At 47.6% G+C, this 22,385-nt stretch overlaps 1 protein-coding gene across 1 annotated transcript in view; it reads right to left on the bottom strand.

Moving 5' to 3' along the window:
* LOC138784150 (uncharacterized) overlaps nucleotides 1–2,435 on the bottom strand; it is a 183,232-nt gene extending 180,797 nt beyond the window's left edge. Inside the window, exons 1-4 of the mRNA XM_069959664.1 lie at nucleotides 2,386–2,435; nucleotides 2,035–2,151; nucleotides 1,833–1,961; nucleotides 1,477–1,525 (exon numbers count right to left, since the gene is read on the bottom strand). Of these exons, the coding sequence (XP_069815765.1) occupies nucleotides 1,477–1,525; nucleotides 1,833–1,961; nucleotides 2,035–2,151; nucleotides 2,386–2,435 (345 nt within the window). The remainder of the gene's footprint in view (nucleotides 1–1,476; nucleotides 1,526–1,832; nucleotides 1,962–2,034; nucleotides 2,152–2,385) is intronic.
* Between the last annotated feature and the right edge of the window lie 19,950 nt (nucleotides 2,436–22,385).

Here is a 22,385-nt window from a genome sequence, read left to right as displayed (position 1 = left end):
CACGCCGGAACCATCTTTATTCCCTGGCCTGCACATTCCACTTCACCTTATAGAATAAAGATGTGCGCCGATTGGCTGCTTCTGCGCTATTTGCGCAAGCGCAGAAGCAGTGAATGTACTCTGTCCATAAAAAACTGTCTGATGCTTCTGAGCATGCTCGCCCGGGCAGTTTCAATTGGACAAAAAGGATGGCCATACTCTGTAACAGCCAATCGGAACGCGCCGGTGACGTCATCGTCTGACGTGGAGCAGGGGGGCCGGTCAGAGGAGATGAAGGACAGCACAGAGGGCGGATTCGGCACAGTGACGTCGTCGTCACCCAAAGGAGGATCCCGGGCTAGATGGTGACGACGCCACAGACGCATTTGCATAGGCTTGATACTTCCTGGTGGGGGTGAGTATGTGTCATAAACCTGTAATGCTTGCTAATCGGTAATAGAAGTACATTGCAGAGTTATATAACTTTGCAATGTGCTTTTATTACTGAATAAAAAATTTTCATGGCACTTGTCCTTTAATTATTAAGAAAATGGTCCTATTGTGACTCTTATACCGGTTTTAGTTTTTCACCTTTGGGGCTGTATGGGGTGTCATTTTTTTGCCATGATCTCTAGTTTTTTATTAATGCCATATTTGTGTAGCTTGGACGTTTTGATCACTTTTTATTAATTTTTTTTTAAATATAATGTAACAAAAAAATTAATAATCCTGGCACTTTTTCCCCTCTTTTTGTCTACTTTGCTGCACACGATGACAATTGTTATATTTTAATAGATCGGACAAATACGCACGCTACAGTATATAATATCGTTATTCAATTATTTTTATATGTTTTATTTATATAATGGGATAAGGGGGTGATTTTAATCTTTATTGGGGGAGGGGGTTTGGGGTATTTTTAAAAACATTTTTTCTTAACACATTTTAAGTCCCCTTGGGGGACTTTTACATACATCTTTAGATTGCATACACTGATCATTGCTATGCCATAGGCATAGCATTGATCAGTGTAATAGGCGCTCTTCTCATTGAGCCTGCCTGTGGAAGACTCAATCAGCAGAGCGCCAATCGGACCGCACGGAGGAAGGTAAGGGACTTCCGACGGTCCACAAAAGTGATTAGGACCCCTGCAGTGACACTGCGGGGGTCCCTAATGGTAAGTGACAGGAGCTGCTGGGGTTAATGACAGGCTGCAGTGCGATTGGTGAAGCCTGTCATTAACAGTGAGGACCAGGGTGCTGACTGCAGCCAGCCCCTACCTGCTATGAAGCACGCTCTGCTCTGGAGCGCGCTTCATAGCACCTTAGAGACCTATGACGTACAGTTTTGTCAAGGGTCGTCTGGTGACAGACATCCATGATGTATTTGTACATCATTGGTCGTCTAGGGGTTAACCTTGCAGTAAGTTCCCACATGATAACGTCCCAGGACGTCATTATGTGCTGGAGCTCTCTTCACAGAGAGTAAGTACCTTACCGTTAATGTGCTGTCGTCCACCATTAAAGCCTTAGGAACACTTTGGTTTCTGCATTTAAAGAGAACCAATCGTGGACGAAAATCTATTTTTTTTATTCCCTAATTAGATGTAAATTAATATTTTAATAACATGTGTAAAATATTATTCCCATTTTATTTTCCTGTCTTGCGCTGGCTCTTTTGAAAAGAGTCGGCACGAGCCCGGAACTTCCCGGCATGCAGAGCGGCAGGATAGGATCCCATGATACTTTTCCCGACGATTTGTTATTACACTGTGTATTACTGTGTCTCTAAGTGTCCCTTAATCTCACTATAAAGATACAGACTGCCTTTGCAGTCTGTATCTAATACTTTACCCGATAACCTGTTCCCCGGCTGTTCCGGTGGGCGCCACCATCTTGGTGACGTCACTGCATTCCCGTGGTGCGTTCCAGCGGTGGAACGCAGTGATGTCATCGAGGCGGCGGCCACCAAAACAGTGGATCCTTAATGTGAAGAGTCCCTAAATCTAACTTTAAAGATACAGACTGCCTTTGCAGTCTGTATCTAATATTTTGCCTGATCCTCTGTTCCCTGGCTGTTCCGGTGGGCGCCGCCATCTTGATGACACCACTGCGTTCCACTGCTGGAACGCATCGCAGAAATGCAGTGACGTCACCAAGATGGCGGCGCCCACTGGAACAGAGAATCGGGTAAAGTATTAGATACAGACTGCAAAGGCAGTCTGTATCTTTATAGTTAGATTTAGGGACTCTTATAGAGACACATTAGGGACAGTAGATAGATAGCTGATAGGCTCTCTTTAAGTCTCAGGAGTTGCACTCCTGTCACTGTCTGATTAGGGGCCCCTTCAGTGTGACTGCAGGGGTCCCAATCGTTTTCCCTGTCTGCAGAAGGTCTGATACTTACCTCCATGCAGACAGCTTGGCAACTCTTCTCATAGAGTCTGCCTCAGTCATGTAAAGATTGCAGATTACACTGATTAATGTTGTGCCATCGTATTGGCAATGCAATAGTATAGCATTGACCAGTGTAATCAATGTAATGAATGAATGTAAAAAAAAAATTGGCCTGGTTATTAAAGGGGTATCCAGTGCTACAAAAACATGGCCACTTTTCCTCCTCTCTTGTCTCCAGTTCAGGTGTGGTTTGCAATTAAAGGACAACTCCCACAAAATTTTTTTTTGGCTTATTTAACACACATTACAAAGTTATATAACTTTGTAATGTGGTCTAATGGCCGGTCTGGCACCCTTCCCCCACTTTCTGACCCTGATTGGCTGAGCTTGCTGGAAGCCATGTGATGCGCTCCAGCCAATGAAAAAGGCAGCCGGTGCGCAAGCGCACTGGCAGCCTTTTCTCCCCCATGGACCCGCAAGTAAGAGGCATCGCTGGACGGCGGACGCAGGTGACGGTGAGGCGTACGGCGGGCGAATGGAGTGGCGATCGTCACCGGAGGGATGGTGAGTATGGTGTCTGTGGTTTTTTTTTGGGGGGGGGGGGGTCCCGCCGGAGTTGTCCTTTAAGCTCCATTTATTTCAATGGTACTGAGTTTAAAACCCCATTCAATCTAGAGACAAGAGAGGGGGAAAAGGGGCCATGTTTTTGTAGCGCTGGACAACCCCTTTAAGGACAAAATAGGCTGCAGAGGCAAGGGTGTCCCCTGCTGGATCAAGCGCTGCTGACTCTGCTTAATCCTTTACGCCTATAAACAGAAGCGGAGATCTTCAGTGGCAACTGGCCCTAAAGAGCCCCTAGGACCATCACCAGAGGTAGAGCGGTGGAAGGAGAAGGAGAGTGACCCAGTGCTAGAGCAACATCACCAGAGAACAGGGGGAGGAGCCAGCACTATGCCCCACCCACACCCACTACTATATAGGTACTACTACACCCCTTATCTATACCTGTAATACTACTACACTCCTCATCTATTCCTTTACTACTACTACTACACTCCCTCATCTATACCTGTCCTTAAGAACCACGGGGCGACTATGAGGAGCAAATGAGCACTATTAGCGCTCGCTTGCTCCTCGATCCCCTCTCGCTGCCGCCGCTATTACACGAGGCCGCAGAAAGCGGGTGAGTGCGGTAGGGGCCGCGGGGGGGCTTCCCGGGTGATCGCTAGATCGTCCGGGCAGCCCATAGAGGATAGCGGCGGTCTGCTGCCACTTCTCCTATTCCACGGAGCGACGGTCGATAATTGTTCTATGGAGTAGGTCCTTTAGAGATGAGTGAATTTACAGTAAAAAAACAAAAAAAAGTGCGTTGGCTACCTTTAAAGTCAGTGCCGCTCCTCCACAGTTGCCTAGAAAAGCTGGAGAAGTTTCCCAGGACTGAATCCAGCTTTTCCTGGCACCAGCAGCGGCACAGACATTAAAGGTAGCTGGCTGATAATCCGACTGCTGAGCTAACAAAGTGATTCAGTTCATTTTTACTGTAAATTTGCTCATCTCTACCTGTACTACTACACCCCTGATGTATACCTGTACTACTACTATACCCCTCATCCACTATACCTCTATTACCATTGCTACACCCCTTATCCATTATACCTCAACTACTACTACTAAACCCCTTATCCACTATACTTATACAACTACACCCTACCTAGATGGAGGCAGAAAGAAGACCTCCTATACAATATGGGGGTACAGGGAGCACTGTTACAGTAGAAAGCAAAACAAAATAGTATCTGAGGCTGCAAGGAGAACATTTTCTATTAAGAAAACAAAAAACAATAGTTTTCCATAATCTTTAAAAAAAAAAAATTATATATATATATATTTTTTTTTTTTTTTGGGGGGGGGACATATCACCCAGCCCTACCTGTTAAGTTTCTCCTTCCCCATGAAGCACTTTGTCAAATGCAGTTTACACAGATCATGTGCACGCTCTCATAGAGGTCAATAAGTTGATGTCTGTCTTAGTTTTGTTACGCCTGTTCTAAAAACAAATCTCTGGAGCTCTGCAGAGTCTGAGCATAATCAGGAGGTAAAGAACTGTGGCTTCTGAAACTTCAGGCTTTAGAAGTATACATCTCTAATCTTTCACCCAACCATATCAATTGCCACATTTATTGTGGTAGTATCCGCATCCTCACATCTCAGATACACAGGAATATTACTTGCAGTATGTAGCCGAGCAATTACAGATTGCTTATCTGCAAGCTTTCACCTTTGAAAGTAATGTTTGATAGATCAGGTGCTTATTGTTACTTCCTTCAGGATGCTGCAATTTGTTGAGGGATGTGAGTATCTCTGAATGCTTTTGGAACAGCTAACCTGGCATAAGATTGGGAGCACAGGACAGATGGTACAATATTTGAGCATTAGAGGCAGCACTACCTCTACCACTTCCAGGAGGCTACCACAACTGAAAGGAAACAAAACATTCAGTTTGTCACTATAGGGGGTGGACATATTCTGCAAAAGAGGTAAAACATTTCTAGGCCTCAAACTGTGGAGGGCAAGGCCATAGCTAAAATCTCTAAGACTCTGTAGCAAAACATCTTGGGCCTCCCTTAGGCAGCATCTGTTCTTGACTGCCAGTTGTAGTACACCATAACTGTAAGCTGCCATTGTCGTGATGTTCACTATAGCTAGTGAGGTCAGACAAGCCAGACAATATACATTGCTCAAAAAATAAAGGGAACACTCAACACATCCTAGATCTGAATGAATGAAATATTCTCATTGAATATTTTGTTCTTTACAAAGTTGATTTTGCTGACAACATAATCACAAAAATCATCAATAGAAATCAAATTTATTAACCAATAAAGGCCTGGATTAGGAGTCACACACAAAATTCATGTGGAAAACCCCACTCCAGGCTGATCCAACTTTGATGTAATGTCCTTAAAACAACTCAATATAAGGCTCCGTATTGTTTGTGGCCTCCACATACCTGTATGACCTCCCTACAACGCCTCCCTTCTAAAGGGATCTCCTTCCAGACCTGGACTAAAGCATCTGCCAACTCCTGGACAGTCTGTGGTGCAACACAACATTGGTGGACGGAGCGAGATATGATGTCCCAGATGTGCTCAATCGGATTCAGGTCTGGGGAATGGACAGGCCAGTCCATAGTTTCAATGCCTTCATCTTAGAGGAACTGCTGACACACTCCAGCCACATGAGGTCTAGCATTGTCCTGCATTAGGAGGAACCCAGGGCTAACCACACCAGTATATGGTGTCACAAGGGGTCTGAGAATCTCATCTTGGTACCTAATGGCAGTCAGGCTACCTCTGGTGAGCACATGGAGGGCTGTGCGGCCCTCCAAAGAAACGCCACCCCACACCATTACTGACCCACTGGCAAACTGGTCATGCTGAAGGAAGTTGCAGGCAGCATATTGCTCTTTACGGCATCTCTAGACTTTGTCACATGCTCAGTGTAAACCTGCTGTCATCTGTGAAGAGCAAAGGGCACCAATTTTGAATCTGCCAATCTCGTTCTCTGGTAAATGCCAGTCTCCCTGTACGGTGTTGGGCTGTGATCAAACCAACTTGGGGATGTTGGGCACACATTCCACCCTCATGGAGTCGGTTTCTGACAGTTTAAGCAGACACATGGATATTTGTGGCTGCTAAAGGTCATTTTACAGGGCTCTGGCACTTCTCCTCCTTGCACAAAGGCGGAGGTGGTGGTCCTGCTGCTAGGTTGTTGCCCTCCTACGACTCCCTCCTCATCTCCTCGTGTCTCCTGGTATCTGCTCCATGCTCTGTTCACTGTGCTGACAGACTTACTTGCCACAGCTCACGTTGATGTGTCTTCCTGGATGAGCTGCACTACCTGAGCACATTCTATGGGTTGCAGACACTGCCTCATGCTACCTCTATAGGCAAGAGCAATGACAAAATGCAAAAGTGACAAAAAAAAACAGCCAAATGGAATGAGAACAGGGAAATGGTCTGTGGTCACCACCTGCAGAATCTCTCCTTTATAAGGGGTTGTCCTGCTATTTCTACCTGTTAATTGTTCCATTTGCACAAAAGCAGGAGAAATTTATTCACCATCAGTGTTGCTTCATAACTGGACATGGTTATTTCATAAAGGTGTGATTGATTCAGAGTTATATTGTGTTGTTTAAGTGTTCCCTTTATTTTTTTTTTCAGCAGTATACAAAAGCATCAATTAAATATAAGATTTAGGTTTAGGTTTTTAACAAATGGCAGCCCGATATATACAGTCCTGAAGAAAGTTTTCATGGTGGTCGGGGCCAAATGACAAAAGATGGGAATAGTAAAACATTATGAAAGAAGCCTGCACTGTAATCACTATATGGTCAGTGTATGGGGTTAATGTTGGTCTGTGTATAGGGTTAGTGTATGGAGGTATTTTTCTGTCATTAGGCAGTGATAATATGTGGTCAGGATGTGGCAGTATTATTTACCCTTTGCATAGTGTTGTTATTGGTAATATTGTCATCGGTATACTGGGTCGTGTTGAAAGAGGAGTCCGGCCAGCATGAAAATTTTTCTGAAAGCAGGGGGGAACATAATAAAGAAGCGCTACTTACCTGTCCCCCCGCAGCGCTGCCTTACTGTTCGTCACCCCCTGGAGCATTGAAATAACACATTTACTATATAATGTAGAGAAAGTGCATGCTTACATTATAATACCGAACCTGGTGCTATAACTGCACCCACCAGTTACTGAGGCGACCTAACAACACATAACCTAGATCCCAACAATAACCATAGGATAGGAAAATTCAACAGATTACTGTGCCACATTGAAGGCTCCTTCAAACAAGCATCGTCATACACGCAGAGCTTGATGGGCCACTCAGATGGTTGGCAGCATTTCTTTAGATGTCAGGGCAGTTTGTGTCTACAATACATACCACCTGCAATACAGTGAAGCTCTCTTGTATCATGCTGCTTAGGCACCAGGGACAACAGGTATACAGTACAATCCTCTTTTGATTGTTAAAGGGAATCTGTCAGCTGTAATTCACATTCCAAACTGCTGTGAATCTTAGGTGAAGGAGACACATGGTACCTTTCATATATCCAGCTGTGCTTCCAGAATTTAGAAACATATTCAATATTATGAAGAGTCAAAGAAGCTTTTTAAAGCTCCTGATCCACTGCAGGCTTTAATGCTTCCACCCCCAACCCCCCCGCCTGATGGTTGTAAGGTGAGTCACAAAGGGGATGACGTGTTACAGCTTGCTGCACTGCAGAAGCTCGAAAACGCCTCTTTGACTCTTCAGTCTATAGAATAAAAGCATGTTTCTATATTCTAGGGGAAGGGATATTTGAAAGGCACCATGCGTGTTCTTGACAGCTAACAGTGTCCGCAATTTGTAATGTGAATTGCAGCTGACATATTCCCTTTAACCCCTTAACGACATTGGGCGTAAACTTACGCCCTCGCGCCCTGGTACTTGGCGCATCAGGGCGTAAATTTACGCCCGATGTTTCCCCGATCGCTGCGTGTTCGCACACAGCGATCGGGGAAGATGGCCTGCTATGATTCATAGCAGGCCATCTTAGCTTCACGGCACGGGGGGTGGTTAACCCCCCCCCCCGTGCTTACGATCGCCGCTATAGGCTGATCAATTCAGATCAGCCAATAGCGGCGATCGGAACCTTTCCGGGTCATCGGCGACCCGATGACCCGGAAAAAAATGGCGGTCGGTGCTGTCCGAGGACGGCACCGACCGCCATTACTGTAAAAATCGGGCCGGTGGCACGGCGATCAGAGTCCCACAAAATAGTAAATACCTGCCCTGGACCCCTCAGCTAGGTAGCCGAGGGGTCCAGAGCAGGTATTTGTACATTACTCACCTGTCCCGGGCTCCTGATCGGCGTCTTCCGGGTTCGCGGCGTCCTCGTCTTCGTTCGGGTCTTCGGCTTCCTCCGTGACGTCACGTTCGGCTTCTCTCAGCTATTTTCGGCTCCAGCGTCGGCTTTTTCCGTATTTTGCGCTCTGCTGCCCTCTAGCGGCTGATATGTGTAATACACTTATCAGCAGCTACAGGGATGTTCAGAATGTAGAAAAAAAAATTTTTTTCCAAATTTTTTTTTTTCTATTTTCCGCACCCTATCGCCGCTGAGTGTTGATCAGCATCGCACGAAAGTGCGCTGCTAATCAGCAACTCCTCCTTTTTGGCGTAGGGTGTTTTTTTTCTATATTCTACTGCCACGGTCTGCTGATAAGTGCCGCACATAAGTGCGGCATTTATCAGCAACTCCTTTGTTGGCGTAGGTTTTTTTTTATACTTACTGTAAAAAAACACGTAAAAAACACTACATTACACCACACTACATTGAATAAAGTTTGACAATACACCACTACATACCCCATATACCAATCCCCATATAAAGATGGCCCCCAGGGTGTTTTCGGTGTCAGAGGAATACGTTATTATTGCCTCCGACACCGAAACAGCCAGTAAGGATGAATGGGGGGGATCCTTCTTTCCTCCATTCATCCTCATCATCCTCATCATCCAGTGACATGTCTGGGGGGTAGCGTAGCGTACGCTGCCCCCCAGACACGTTTTTTCCGCCAGTACCGTCCCAATAAGAGATGACGGTATGGAGTGAAATTCTACAAACTCTGTGAGAGTACCTCTGGGTACACTTACAGATTTAGGGTACGTGCACACTGCGGAATGGCGAAGGATAACCCTTTGTGCATTCCGCAGCTGGCACCCACCGGCGGACTGATGCGGGCGCGCGTCTCCGCCCGTGTCATAGACTCCATTCTATGCACGGGCGGATTCCATCGTCCATCCAAAGAATGAATACGTTGGACAGAGAGCGGAATCCGCCCGTGCATAGAATGGAGTCTATGACACGGATGGAGACGTGCGCCTGCATCACTCCGCCGGCGGGTGCCAACTGCGGAATGAACGAAGGGTTATCTGTCGCGATTCCGCAGTGTGCATGTACCCTTAGAGTGTATGTAGGAAGGGACACCCGAATGCAGCCCCCAGATGCCCCCTCCCCCCCCATCCTCGGAGTTAGTAGGGAGATCGTCCGGGAACTGATCTTCCCACTGCTGGATAAAGGTTACCACCTGTACGGGGATAACTTTTATACCAGCCCCCCTTCTTCCGGTCCCTCGCTGCCCTGTAGCTTGCGGCACGATCCGTAAATATCAGAAGCCGTAATAGGGCCCTAATATTTAGCAGCCATGGAGCAGACCCAGCGCTTCTGGATATGAAGGACCCCGTATCGCACCAGGGCAACATTTTCCAGGTGACGTCCCCCACACTGGAGAAAGGGAGACCCCAGAAGAAGTGCAGAGTGTGGCGTAACAGGGGGATCAGGAAGGGCACCATTTTCCAGTGTGACACCTGTCCTGATCACCCCGGCCTCTGCATACTGGATCGCTCCAAGGCGCACTACACGTCATTGGGGTTCTACATTATCTAAATTCTGTCCCTTATTCCTATTTCAGGGGTCACGTTGATCCAGGGATTATTCTGATCGCCATTATGGAGTCGGGAAGGAATTTTTCCCCTGTGATGAGGCTACTGTCGTCTGCCTCACGAGGGTTTTTTGCCTTCCTCTGGATCAACACAGGTTGAGTTTGATGGACACCTGTCATTTCCAACCTTATAAACTAATAATTGGCCTAATACCCCCAAATAAATTAGAATTGTCCCTTTTCCCCAGCTAAATAGGTATGGCCGCCATTCCCATTAGAGGATGCCATGATGCAAATATAAAGCCTCTGTGCGGCCAGGACAGTAGAAACCCCCGACAAGTGACCCCATTCTGGAAACTACACCCCATAAGGAATCTAACAAGGGGGGCAGCGGGGATATGGCCCCCTGGTGACGGCCACATTTGGGACGTGAAAATGAAAAAAATTGTATTTTTTATTTTCTCGGCACATGTTCTACGTAAGTGCCCGTCACCAGTGGGGTCCATATGCTCACTGCACCCCTTGTTAGATTCCTTATGGGGTGTAGTTTCCAGAATGGGGTCACTTGTCGGGGGTTTCTACTGACCTGGCAGCACAGGAGCTTTGTAATTGCGACATGGCCTCCATCCTCCATTCCAGCCTCTAAATGGTGCTCTGTCCCTTTGGTGGCTTGCCCTGTGCCCATATGGCACATTATGCCCACATGTGGGGTATTTTCGTACTCAGGGGAAACTACCCTACACGTTTTGTGTTCATTTTCTTTTTTAACCCCTTGTGGAAATGGAAAAAAATCAAGGCTAGACCAACATTTAGTGTAATTTTTGTAAAATTTTTACTCTAAATCATTAATCTTGTCATGATTTTTTCATTTTCACAAGGGGTTAAAAGATAAAAAAAAACATTTAATGTGTAGCGCAATTTCCCCTGAGTACGGAAATACCCCACATGTGGACATAAAGCGCCATGCGGGTGCAGGGTAAGCCTCCGAAGGGAAGGAGCGCCATTTGGTTTTTGAAGGCTGGATTTGGATGGAATGGATTTTGAGGGGCCATGTTGCATTCAAGAGGCCCCTGTGTTGCCAAGACAGTTAAACCCCCCACAAGTGACCCTATTATGGAAACTACACCCCTCAAGGAATGTAACAAGGGGTGTAGTCAGCATATGGACCCCACTGGTGACGGGCACAAATGTGGAACAATGTGGCGTGAAAATGAAATATTAAATTTTTTACACTATAATGTTGGTTTAGCCTTGAATTTATCATTTTCACAAGGGGTTAAAAGAGGAAAAAAAAAACAAAATGTGTAGAGCAATTTCCCCCGAGTCCGTAAATACCCCACATGTGGACATAAAGCGCCATGTGGGCGCAGGGCAAGCCTCCGAAGGGAAGGAGCGCCATTTGGATTTTGGAGGTTGGATTTGGCTAGAATGGATGATGAACGCCATGTCGCATTTACAGAGCCCTCGTGCTGCCAAAACACTGGAAACCCCCCACAAGTGACCCCATTCTGGAAACTGCACCCCTCAGGGAATCTAACAAGGGGTGCAGTGAGGATATGGACCCCTTGATGACGGGCACATTTGTGCCATGAAAGTGAAAAAATGAAATTTTTCCCTTTCACGTCACATTGTTCCACATTTGTGCCCGTCACCAGTGGGGTCCATATGCTCACTGAACCCCTTGTTAGATTCCTTGAGGGGTGTAGTTTCCAGAATGGAGTCACTTGTGGGGGGTTTCCAGTGTCTTGGCAGCACGAGGGCTCTGTAAATGCGACATGGCCCTTGAAATCCTTTTCAGTGAAATTCAGCTTCCAAAAGCCAATTGGCGCTCCTTCCCTTTGGAGGCTTGTCCTGCGCCCCCTTGGCACTTTATCGCCACATGTGGGGTATTTCCGTACTCGGGAGAAACTGCGCTACACATTTTTTGTCTTTTTTTCCCTTTTTATCCCATTAAGAAAATGAAAAATTGAAGGCTAGAACAACATTTTAGTGTAAAAAATTTTTTTTCTTTTTTCAAGCCATATTGTTCTGAAAATCTGTGAAGCACCTGTGGGGTCCAGATGCTCACCGCACCCCTTGTTACATTCCTTGAGGGGTGTAGTTTTCTAAATGGTGTCCCTTTAGGGGTGTTTTTTAGTTTTTGGCACCCCAGAGCCTCTGCCAACCTGAAGTGGTACAGTCAAAAATGACCAAATATAATGGAGGCGTTGAAATTCACTAGGCGCTCCTTTGTATCTGAGGCTTGTGGTTGCGTCAAATAGCGCAATAGGGTCACATATGGGGTATTTCTATAAACTGCAGAAACGGGACAATAATTATTGGGGTGCATTTCTCTGGTAATAGGTTTATAATAATGAAAAATATTGGATTACAATAAAATCTCTGCACAGAAAATTAAAATTTTCAAATTCCTTACACACTTAGCTTTAATTTCTGTGACTCCCCTAAAGGGTTAAAACACTTTCTGGATATGCTTTTGCAGAGTTTGGGGGGTGCAGTTTCTGAAATGGGGTGCTTTGTGGGGCTTTCTAACATAAAGGCCCCTCAAATACACTTTAAACCTGAACAGGTCCCTAAAAATATCTGATTTTGAAATTTTACTGAAAATTTGGAAATTTGCTGCTAATGTTTTAAGCTTCCTATTGTCTAAAAAAAATGAAAGATAGTTTAATAAATGCCGCCAACATAAAGTAGACATGTTGCTTATGCTATTTAATATATAATTTATGTGGTATAACCACTTTCTGTATACGCAAAAAAGTTTCAAAGTTGGAAAAATGCATTTTTTCACATTATTTGGGTTTTTTTCATAAAGATTTGTTATGAGTATCGACTCCAATTTACCAGAAATGTAAAGTACAATATGTCACGAGAAAACAATCTCAGAATCAGCCGGATAGGTAAAAGCATCCCGAAGTTATTAATGAATAAAGTGACACTGGTCATATTCATAAAATTTGTCTCTGTCATTAAGGCCATTTCAGGCTCTGTCCTTAAGGGGTTAACTACAAATGGGAACTTTAGGGTATATGCAAGTCATTCCCTAAAATTGCTATGGAGAGATCAATGCTCACTAGGAAATTATGCTGTATATCTGTTGTTTCCAGTTTCTCTTTGTAAGAAAAAGTAAGAGTAGATATCATCCATTTCAGAATTTTTCCTTTACAGAATAAGCTGTCATGTGTGGATATGAGTAGTAACGCATTTTCTGACCACTGTATAATTTGTAACCTTCATTTAAAGCGTATCTATTATAAGGACCGTTGCCGGATCAGCTGTGACTTCCACACTGCATGGCTACAAACATACAGTACACCACAATGTGACAGACCACTATAGGATCAGTAAATCGACTGTACGTCTGCACAATCTACAGATGTGTGAATGCATCCAACTTCTTCAGCCACGGGTAATCCAATAGTTTTTAACCCCTTAGTGACCGCCGATACGGCTTTTTACGGCGGTCACTAAGGGTCCTTATTCTGCTGCCATCAGCTTTTTACGGCAATGGCAGAGAATAAGGCTCCGTCCCGCCCCCCCCCCCCCCCCCTAACCGACGATCGCCGCTATTAACGTTATAGTGGCGGCCGTCGGTAAAGGGGATTACCGATGCCGCCGCCTTTCATCTCCCCCCGCCGTGAATCTACGGCGGGGGGAGATGAAATAAGTGTCCCCCAGACCTCAGATCAGCCCCCCCTAGTAGGGCGATCACTAACCCCCTCCCCCGGTGGCCATCAGATCCAAGATGGCCGCCGCCATCGCTGTGAACAGACTAATGTCTGTTCACAGCGATGGAAAAGTTAAAATGAATGAAAACCCCATGCTCTCCGCCACCGGAGGTAGTGGAGAGCATGGGGCAGTGATCGGGGACCCCCCTGTGGGGTCCCGGTACAAGCGATCAGTGGTATATACTATATACCGCTGATCGCTTGTGCCACGTGCATCCCGGCACTTTTTATCCCCTGTCACCATGAATGATTGGTGACAGGGGATAAAAAGTGATGTCCCCTCACCCCCCAAGTCGCCCCCCACCCCCCCTGTCACCCCCCCTGTCACCCCCATCCCCCAGTCACCCCCCCTACCCCTTATACGTTACCTGATCCTGGAGCTCCTTCCTCTTCGGCGTCCTGGCTGGTTATGAAGTGCGCATGCGCTCCAGAACCAGCCAAATCTAAAAATTTAAAGTGACAGAGACCAATTTGGACTCTGTCACTGAACTATGATTACTGTGATAGAAAATATCACAGTAATCATAGTAATACAGTGAAAATGAATGTATAAAGTACAAAAAGTGACAAACATACAAAAAAATAAAACACACTTTTTATTATAGTAATTGCAGTTTACTCCCAAATTACCCCTAACCCCCCCCAGATTACCCGTAACTACCGCACGTTGCCCGTAACCACCGCACGTTGCCCGTAACTACCGCGCGTTGCCCGTAACCACCGCGCGTTGCCCATAACCACCGCACATTGCCAGTGACCCCCTCCAGATTGCCCGTAACCACCCCAAATTACATGTACCCACCCCAGATTACCTATAAGCACATCAGTTTATCAGTAACAATCCCAGATTGTCTGTAACCCTTCCAGGTTGCACATAACCCCCCAGGTTCCCCGTAATCACGCCAGATTATATGTAACCCCCCAGTTTGCACGTAACCACCGCACGTTGCCTCTGACCACGCCACGATGCCTCTGACCACCGCACCTTGCCTTTGACCACCACACGTCGCCTCTGACCACCCCAAATTGCCAATGCCCCCCTCCCGATTGCGGTGCCCATGCCAGATTACAGGTACCCACCCCAGATTGCCTATAAGAACTTCAGTTTATCCGTAACCACCCCACGTTGCCCGTAACCACCCCAGATTGTCTGTAAGCACTGCAGGTTGCCCGTAACCACCCAACATTGCCCGTAACCACCCCAGATTGTCTGTAAGCACAGCAGGTTGCCCGTAACCACCACATGTTGCCCGTAACCACCCCAGATTGCCCGTAAGCACTGCAGGTTGCCCGTAACCACCCCACGTTGCCCATATCCACCCCAGTTTGTCTGTAAGCACTGCAGGTTGCCCGTAACCACCCAACATTGCCCGTAACCACCCCAGATTGTCTGTAAGCACAGCAGGTTGCCAGTGACCACCCCAGGTTGCCAGTGACCACCCCATGTTGTCAGTGACCACCCTATGTTGTCCGTAACCACCCCAGATTACCTGTAACTACCTCAGGTTGCCCATAACCACCCCAGACTGTCCATAACCACCCCACATTACCTGTAATCTCATTTTTTTTATTTTATTTTAGTAACTGCGCTATTCTAATAACCATTACTAGCTGCGGTTTTGTTCCAGTAAATTGGCGCTCCTTCCCTTCTGAGCACTGCTGTGTGCCCATACCGTGGTTTTTGCCCACATATGAGGTACCGTTTTACTCAGAAGAACCTGCGTTACAGATTTTGGGGTACGTTTTCTCTCCTGTTCCTCGTCAAATTGAGAAATTTCAAACTAAACCAACATATTATTGGAAAAATTCGAGTTTTTCATTTTTACTGGCCAATTTTGAATACTTTCCTCTAATACCTTTGGGGTAAAAATGGTCACCACACCACAAGATGAATTCTTTAAGAGGTGCACTTTCCAAAATGGGGTGACTTTTGGGGGGAATCTATTCTGCTGACACTACAGGGGCTTTGCAAACGCACCTAGCGCTCAGAAACTTCTTCAGAAAAAGCTGCACTGAAAATGCTAATTGGCGCTCCTTTCCTTCTGAGCCCGGCTGTGTGCCCATGCAGTGGTTTATGCCCACATATGGGGTACCGTTCTACTCAGGAGAACCTGCGTTACATATATTGGGGTGACATTTCTCTCCTATTCCTCGTGAAATTGAGAAATTTCAAACTAAAGGAACATATTATTGGAAAAATTTGAGTTTTTCATTTTTACTGTCTTCTTTTAAATACTTTCCTGTAATACCTGTGGGGTCAAAATGGTCACCACACACCAAGATCAATTCTTTGAGGGGTGCACTTTCCAAAATGGGGTGACTTATGGGGGGGTTTCCTCTCTGCTGACACTACAGGGGCACTGCAAACGCACCTGGCACTCAAACTTCTTCAGCAAAATCTGCATTGGAAAAGCTAATTGGCGCTCCCTTCCTTCTGAGCCCGGCTGTGTGCCCATACAGTGGTTTACGCCCACATATGGGGTACCGTTGTACTCAAGAGAACCTGCGTTACAAATTTTGTGGTGCATTTTCTCTCATGTTCCTTTTGAAAATGAGAAACTTTAAACTAAACGTATATATTATCGGAAAATTTAAATTTTCCATTTTTTTACTGCCTAATTGTGAATACTTTCCTCCAGCCCCTGTAGGGTTAAAATGCTCATTATACCCCTAGATTAATTCTTTAAGGTGTGTAGTTTCGAAAATGGGGTCACTTATGGGGGTTTTCAGGATACCAGACTTCTAAATTCATTTAAAAAAAGAACTGGTCCCTAAAAAAAATCAGTTTTGGAAACTTTCACGAAAATCTGATAATTTGCTGATAAATTTCTAAGCCCCATAACACCCTAAAAAAGTAAAATATGTTTACCAAATTATGCCAGAATAAAGAAGACATATTGGTAATGTGACTTAGTAACTAATTTATGTGCTACGACGTTCTTTTTTTAGAAGCAGAGAATTTCAAAGTAGTGACCAAATTTTGCCACTAACATAAAGTGCCATATGTGACGAAAAAACTATCTCAGAATCGCTAGCATACGTTAAAGCATCACTGAGCTATAAGAGCATAAAGTGAGACAGGTCAGATTTTGAAAAATTAGCCTGGTCATTAAGGCCCAAACTAGCTGCAGCACGAAGGGGTTAAACACCATGTGGATTCAACACCTTAGGGAAAAAAAGCAAGTAATGCTTTGCACATACACTCACCGGCCACTTTATTAGGTACACCTGTCCAACTGCATGTTACCACTTAATTTCTAATCAGCCAATCACATGGCGGCAACTCAGTACATTTAGGCATGTAGACATGGTCAATACAATCTCCTGCAGTTCAAACCGAGCATCAGTATGGGGAAGATAGGTGATTTGAGTGCCTTTGAACGTGACATGGTTGTTGGTGCCAGAAGGGCTGGTCTGAGTATTTCAGAAACTGCTGATCTACTGGGATTTTCACAATACAACCATCTCTAGGGTTTACAGAGAATGGTCCGAAAAAGAAAAAACATCCAGTGAGCGGCAGTTCTGTGGGCGGAAATGCCTTGTTGATGCCAGAGGTCAGAGGAGAATGGGCAGACTGGTTCGAGCTGATAGAAAGGCAACAGTGACTCAAATAGCCAACCGTTACAACCAAGGTAGGCAGAAGAGCATCTCTGAACGCACACTACGTTGAACTTTGAGGCAGATGGGCTACAGCAGCAGAAGACCACACCAGGTGCCACTCCTTTCAGCTAAGAACAGGAAACTGAGGCTACAATTTGCACAAGCTCATCGAAATTGGACAGTAGAAGATTGGAAAAACGTTGCCTGGTCTGATGAGTCTGGATTTCTGCTGCGACATTCGGATGGTAGGGTTAGAATTTGGCATCAACAACATGAAAGCATGGATCCATCCTGCCTTGTATCAACGGTTCAGGCTGGTGGTGGTGTCATGGTGTGGGGAATATTTTCTTGGCACTCTTTGGGCCCCTTGGTACCAATTGAGCATCGTTGCAATGCCACAGCCTACCTGAGTATTGTTGCTGACCATGTCCATCCCTTTATGACCACAATGTACCCAACATCTGATGGCTACTTTCAGCAGGATAATGCGCCATGTCATAAAGCTAGAATCATCTCAGACTGGTTTCTTGAACATGACAATGAGTTCACTGTACTCAAGTGGCCTCCACAGTCACCAGATCTCAATCCAATAGAGCATCTTTGGGATGTGGTGGAACGGGAGATTCGCATCATGGATGTGCAGCCGACAAATCTGCGGCAACTGTGTGATGCCATCATGTCAATATGGACCAAAATCTCTGAGGAATGCTTCCAGCACCTTGTTGTATCTATGCCACGAAGAATTGAGGCAGTTCTGAAGGCAAAAGGGGGTCCAACCCGTTACTAGCATGGTGTACCTAATAAAGTGGCCGGTGAGTGTATGAGTACTGTATTTTGTTAACCATTTGAATACCGCAGTATTCTGGGATATGTATTACAATAATAATCTAGCACAGAAGGTCCAGAGTTGCAAAGTTAAATAAGAATCTTGTATATAGAAAAAAGGCTGTGTATACAATAAGGAACTGTTCACATTATGCGATTGTTTTTATATACGACTGGCACCAATAGTAACAAACACAAGAACTCGCAGCACTCAGGATATAATGGAAAAAGCTGGGTGCCAGATCTCCCACCTGGGTCCACAGGTGGAAATATACAGTCCAATGGATAAGACAGCAGCACTCCAAAATCAAGAAGAATGGTAAATTTATTATTAAATTATTATTATTATTATTATTAAATTATTATTATTATGAAAACGTGTTAATAAATAAACCATTCCTAATGATTTTGGAGTGCTGCTGTCATATCCATAAGTACCAATAGTAGTGATGGTGGTCGTGTAGGTATGGTTTAAAAAAGTAAAGTTTTAAAAGATTTTCTGCAAGTTTTTTAGCATTTCTAAACTAGTATTTACACAAGCTTTATGGGTGGTGAGTGATGAGTGGAAAGCCTAGATTTACCCTTCAGTAAGTGACCATCATATTTAGCACGGTAAGAGGAGGCAGGGGGCACGCCTGTCACTGTATACAGCAGAGCACGCCTGGCACTGTATACAGCAGAGCACACCCTCCCGCTCTCCTGTGTGTAGTGAGGAGGCAGGTGGCACGGCTGGCACTGCATACAGCAGAGCACACCCTCCCTCTCCTGTGTAGTGAGGAGGCAGGGGGCACGCCTGGCACTGTATACAGAAGAGCACACCCTCCCTCTCCTGTGTGTAGTGAGAGGAGGCAGGGGGCACGCCTGGCACTGTATACAGTAGAGAACACCCTCCCTCTCCTGTGTAATTAGAGGTAGGGAGCACACCTGGCACTGTATACAGCAGAGCACGCCTGGCACTGTATACAGCAGAGCACACCCTCCCGCTCTCCTGTGTGTAGTGAGGAGGCAGGTGGCACGGCTGGCACTGCATACAGCAGAGCACACCCTCCCTCTCCTGTGTAGTGAGGAGGCAGGGGGCACGCCTGGCACTGTATACAGAAGAGCACACCCTCCCTCTCCTGTGTGTAGTGAGAGGAGGCAGGGGGCACGCCTGGCACTGTATACAGTAGAGAACACCCTCCCTCTCCTGTGTAATTAGAGGTAGGGAGCACACCTGGCACTGTATACAGCAGAGCACGCCTGGCACTGTATACAGCAGAGCACACTCTCCCTCTCCTGTGTAGTGAGGAAGCAGGGGGCGCGCCTGGCACTGTATACAGCAGAGCACGCCTGGCACTGTATACAGCAGAGCACGCCTGCCACTGTATACAGCAGAGCACACCCTCCCTCTCTCCTGTGTGTAGTGAGGAGGCAGGGGGCACGCCTGGCACTGTATACACTAGAGCATGCCTGGCACTGTATACAGCAGAGCACGCCTGGCACTGTATACAGCAGAGCACACCCTACCGCTCTCCTGTGTGTAGTTAGAGGAGGCAGGGGACACGCCTGGCACTGTATACAGCAGAGCATGCCTGGCACTGTATACAGCAGAGAACACCCTCCCTCTCCTGTGTAGTGAGGAGGCAGGGGGCACGCCTGGCACTGTATACAGCAGAGCACACCCTCCCGCTCTCCTGTGTGTAGTGAGGAGGCAGGGGGCACGCCTGGCACTGTATACTGCAGAGCACACCCTCCCTTTCCTGTGTGTAGTGAGAGGAGGCAGGGGGCACGCCTGGCACTGTATACAGCAGAGCACACCTGGCACTGTATACAGCAGAGCACACCCTCCCTCTCCTGTGTGAAGTGAGGAGGCAGGGGGCACGCCTGGCACTGTATACTGCAGAGCACACACTCCCTCTCCTGTGTAGTTAGGAGGTAGGGGGCACGCCTGGCACTGTATACAGCAGAGAACACCCTCCCTCTCCTGTGTAATTAGAGGTAGGGAGCACACCTGGCACTGTATACAGCAGAGCACACTCTCTCTCTCCTGTGTAGTGAGGAAGCAGGGGGCGCGCCTGGCACTGTATACAGCAGAGCACGCCTGGCACTGTATACAGCAGAGCACACCCTCCCTCTCTCCTGTGTGAAGTGAGGAGGCAGGGGGCACACCTGGCACTGTATACAGCAGAGCACACCCTCCCTCTCCTGTGTGTAGTGAGGAGGTAGGGGGCACACCTGGCACTGTATACAGCAGAGCACACCTGGCACTGTATACAGCAAAGCACGCCTGGCACTGTATACAGCAAAGCACGCCTGGCACTGTATACAGCAAAGCACGCCTGGCACTGTATACAGCAAAGCACGCCTGGCACTGTTTACAGCAGAGCACACCCTCCCTCTCCTGTGTAGTGAAAGGCAGCAGAGCACGCTTGGCACTGTATACAGCAGAGCACGCCTGTTACTGTATACAGCAGAGCACACCCTCCCTCTCCTGTGTGTAGTGAGGAGGCAGGGGGCACGCCTGGCACTGTATACAGCAGAGCACGCCTGGCACTGTATACAGCAGAGCACACCCTCCCTCTCCTGTGTGTAGTGAGGAGGTAGGGGGCACGCCTGGCACTGTATACAGCAGAGCACGCCTGGCACTGTATACAGCAGAGCGCGCCTGGCACTGTATACAGCAGGGCACACCCTCCCGCTCTCCTGTGCAGTGAGGAGGCAGGGGGCACGCCTGGCACTGTATACAGCAGAGCACGCTTGGCACTGTATACAGCAGAGCACGCCTGTTACTGTATACAGCAGAGCACACCCTCCCTCTCCTGTGTAGTGAAAGGCAGCAGAGCACGCTTGGCACTGTATACAGCAGAGCACGCCTGTTACTGTATACAGCAGAGCACACCCTCCCTCTCCTGTGTGTAGTGAGGAGGCAGGGGGCACGCCTGGCACTGTATACAGCAGAGCACGCCTGGCGCTGTATACAGCAGAGCACACCCTCCCTCCCCTGTGTGAAGTGAGGAGGCAGGGGGCACGCCTGGCACTGTATACAGCAGAGCACACCCTCCCTCTCCTGTGTGTAGTGAGGAGGTAGGGGGCACGCCTGGCACTGTATACAGCAGAGCACGCCTGGCACTGTATACAGCAGAGCGCGCCTGGTACTGTATACAGCAGGGCACACCCTCCCGCTCTCCTGTGCAGTGAGGAGGCAGGGGGCATGCCTGGCACTGTATACAGCAGAGCACACCCTCCCTCTCCTGTGTGTAGTGAGGAGGCAGGGGCACGCCTGGCACTGTATACAGCAGAGCACACCTGGCACTGTATACAGCAGAGCACGCCTGGCACTGTATACAGCAGAGCACGCCTGGCACTGTATACAGCAGAGCACACCCTCCCTCTACTGTGTGTAGTGAGGAGGCAGGGGGCACGCCTGGCACTGTATACAGCAGAGCGCGCCTGGCACTGTATACAGCAGAGCACGCCTGGCACTGTATACAGCAGAGCACGCCTGGCACTGGCACTGTATACAGCAGAGCGCGCCTGGCACTGTATACAGCAGAGCACGCCTGGCACTGGCACTGTATACAGCAGAGCGCGCCTGGCACTGTATACAGCAGAGCGCGCCTGGCACTGTATACAGCAAAGCACGCCTGGCACTGTATACAGCAAAGCACGCCTGGCACTGTTTACAGCAGAGCACACCCTCCCTCTCCTGTGTAGTGAAAGGCAGCAGAGCACGCTTGGCACTGTATACAGCAGAGCACGCCTGTTACTGTATACAGCAGAGCACACCCTCCCTCTCCTGTGTGTAGTGAGGAGGCAGGGGGCACGCCTGGCACTGTATACAGCAGAGCACGCCTGGCACTGTATACAGCAGAGCACACCCTCCCTCTCCTGTGTGTAGTGAGGAGGTAGGGGGCACGCCTGGCACTGTATACAGCAGAGCACGCCTGGCACTGTATACAGCAGAGCGCGCCTGGCACTGTATACAGCAGGGCACACCCTCCCGCTCTCCTGTGCAGTGAGGAGGCAGGGGGCACGCCTGGCACTGTATACAGCAGAGCACGCTTGGCACTGTATACAGCAGAGCACGCCTGTTACTGTATACAGCAGAGCACACCCTCCCTCTCCTGTGTAGTGAAAGGCAGCAGAGCACGCTTGGCACTGTATACAGCAGAGCACGCCTGTTACTGTATACAGCAGAGCACACCCTCCCTCTCCTGTGTGTAGTGAGGAGGCAGGGGGCACGCCTGGCACTGTATACAGCAGAGCACGCCTGGCGCTGTATACAGCAGAGCACACCCTCCCTCCCCTGTGTGAAGTGAGGAGGCAGGGGGCACGCCTGGCACTGTATACAGCAGAGCACACCCTCCCTCTCCTGTGTGTAGTG

The sequence above is a fragment of the Dendropsophus ebraccatus genome, chromosome 2 (genome assembly GCF_027789765.1).
Source record: "Dendropsophus ebraccatus isolate aDenEbr1 chromosome 2, aDenEbr1.pat, whole genome shotgun sequence".
NCBI lineage: Eukaryota > Metazoa > Chordata > Amphibia > Anura > Hylidae > Dendropsophus > Dendropsophus ebraccatus.
Note: the sequence above shows the minus strand (reverse complement) of the source record. Positions and strands in the feature narration are given on the sequence as shown.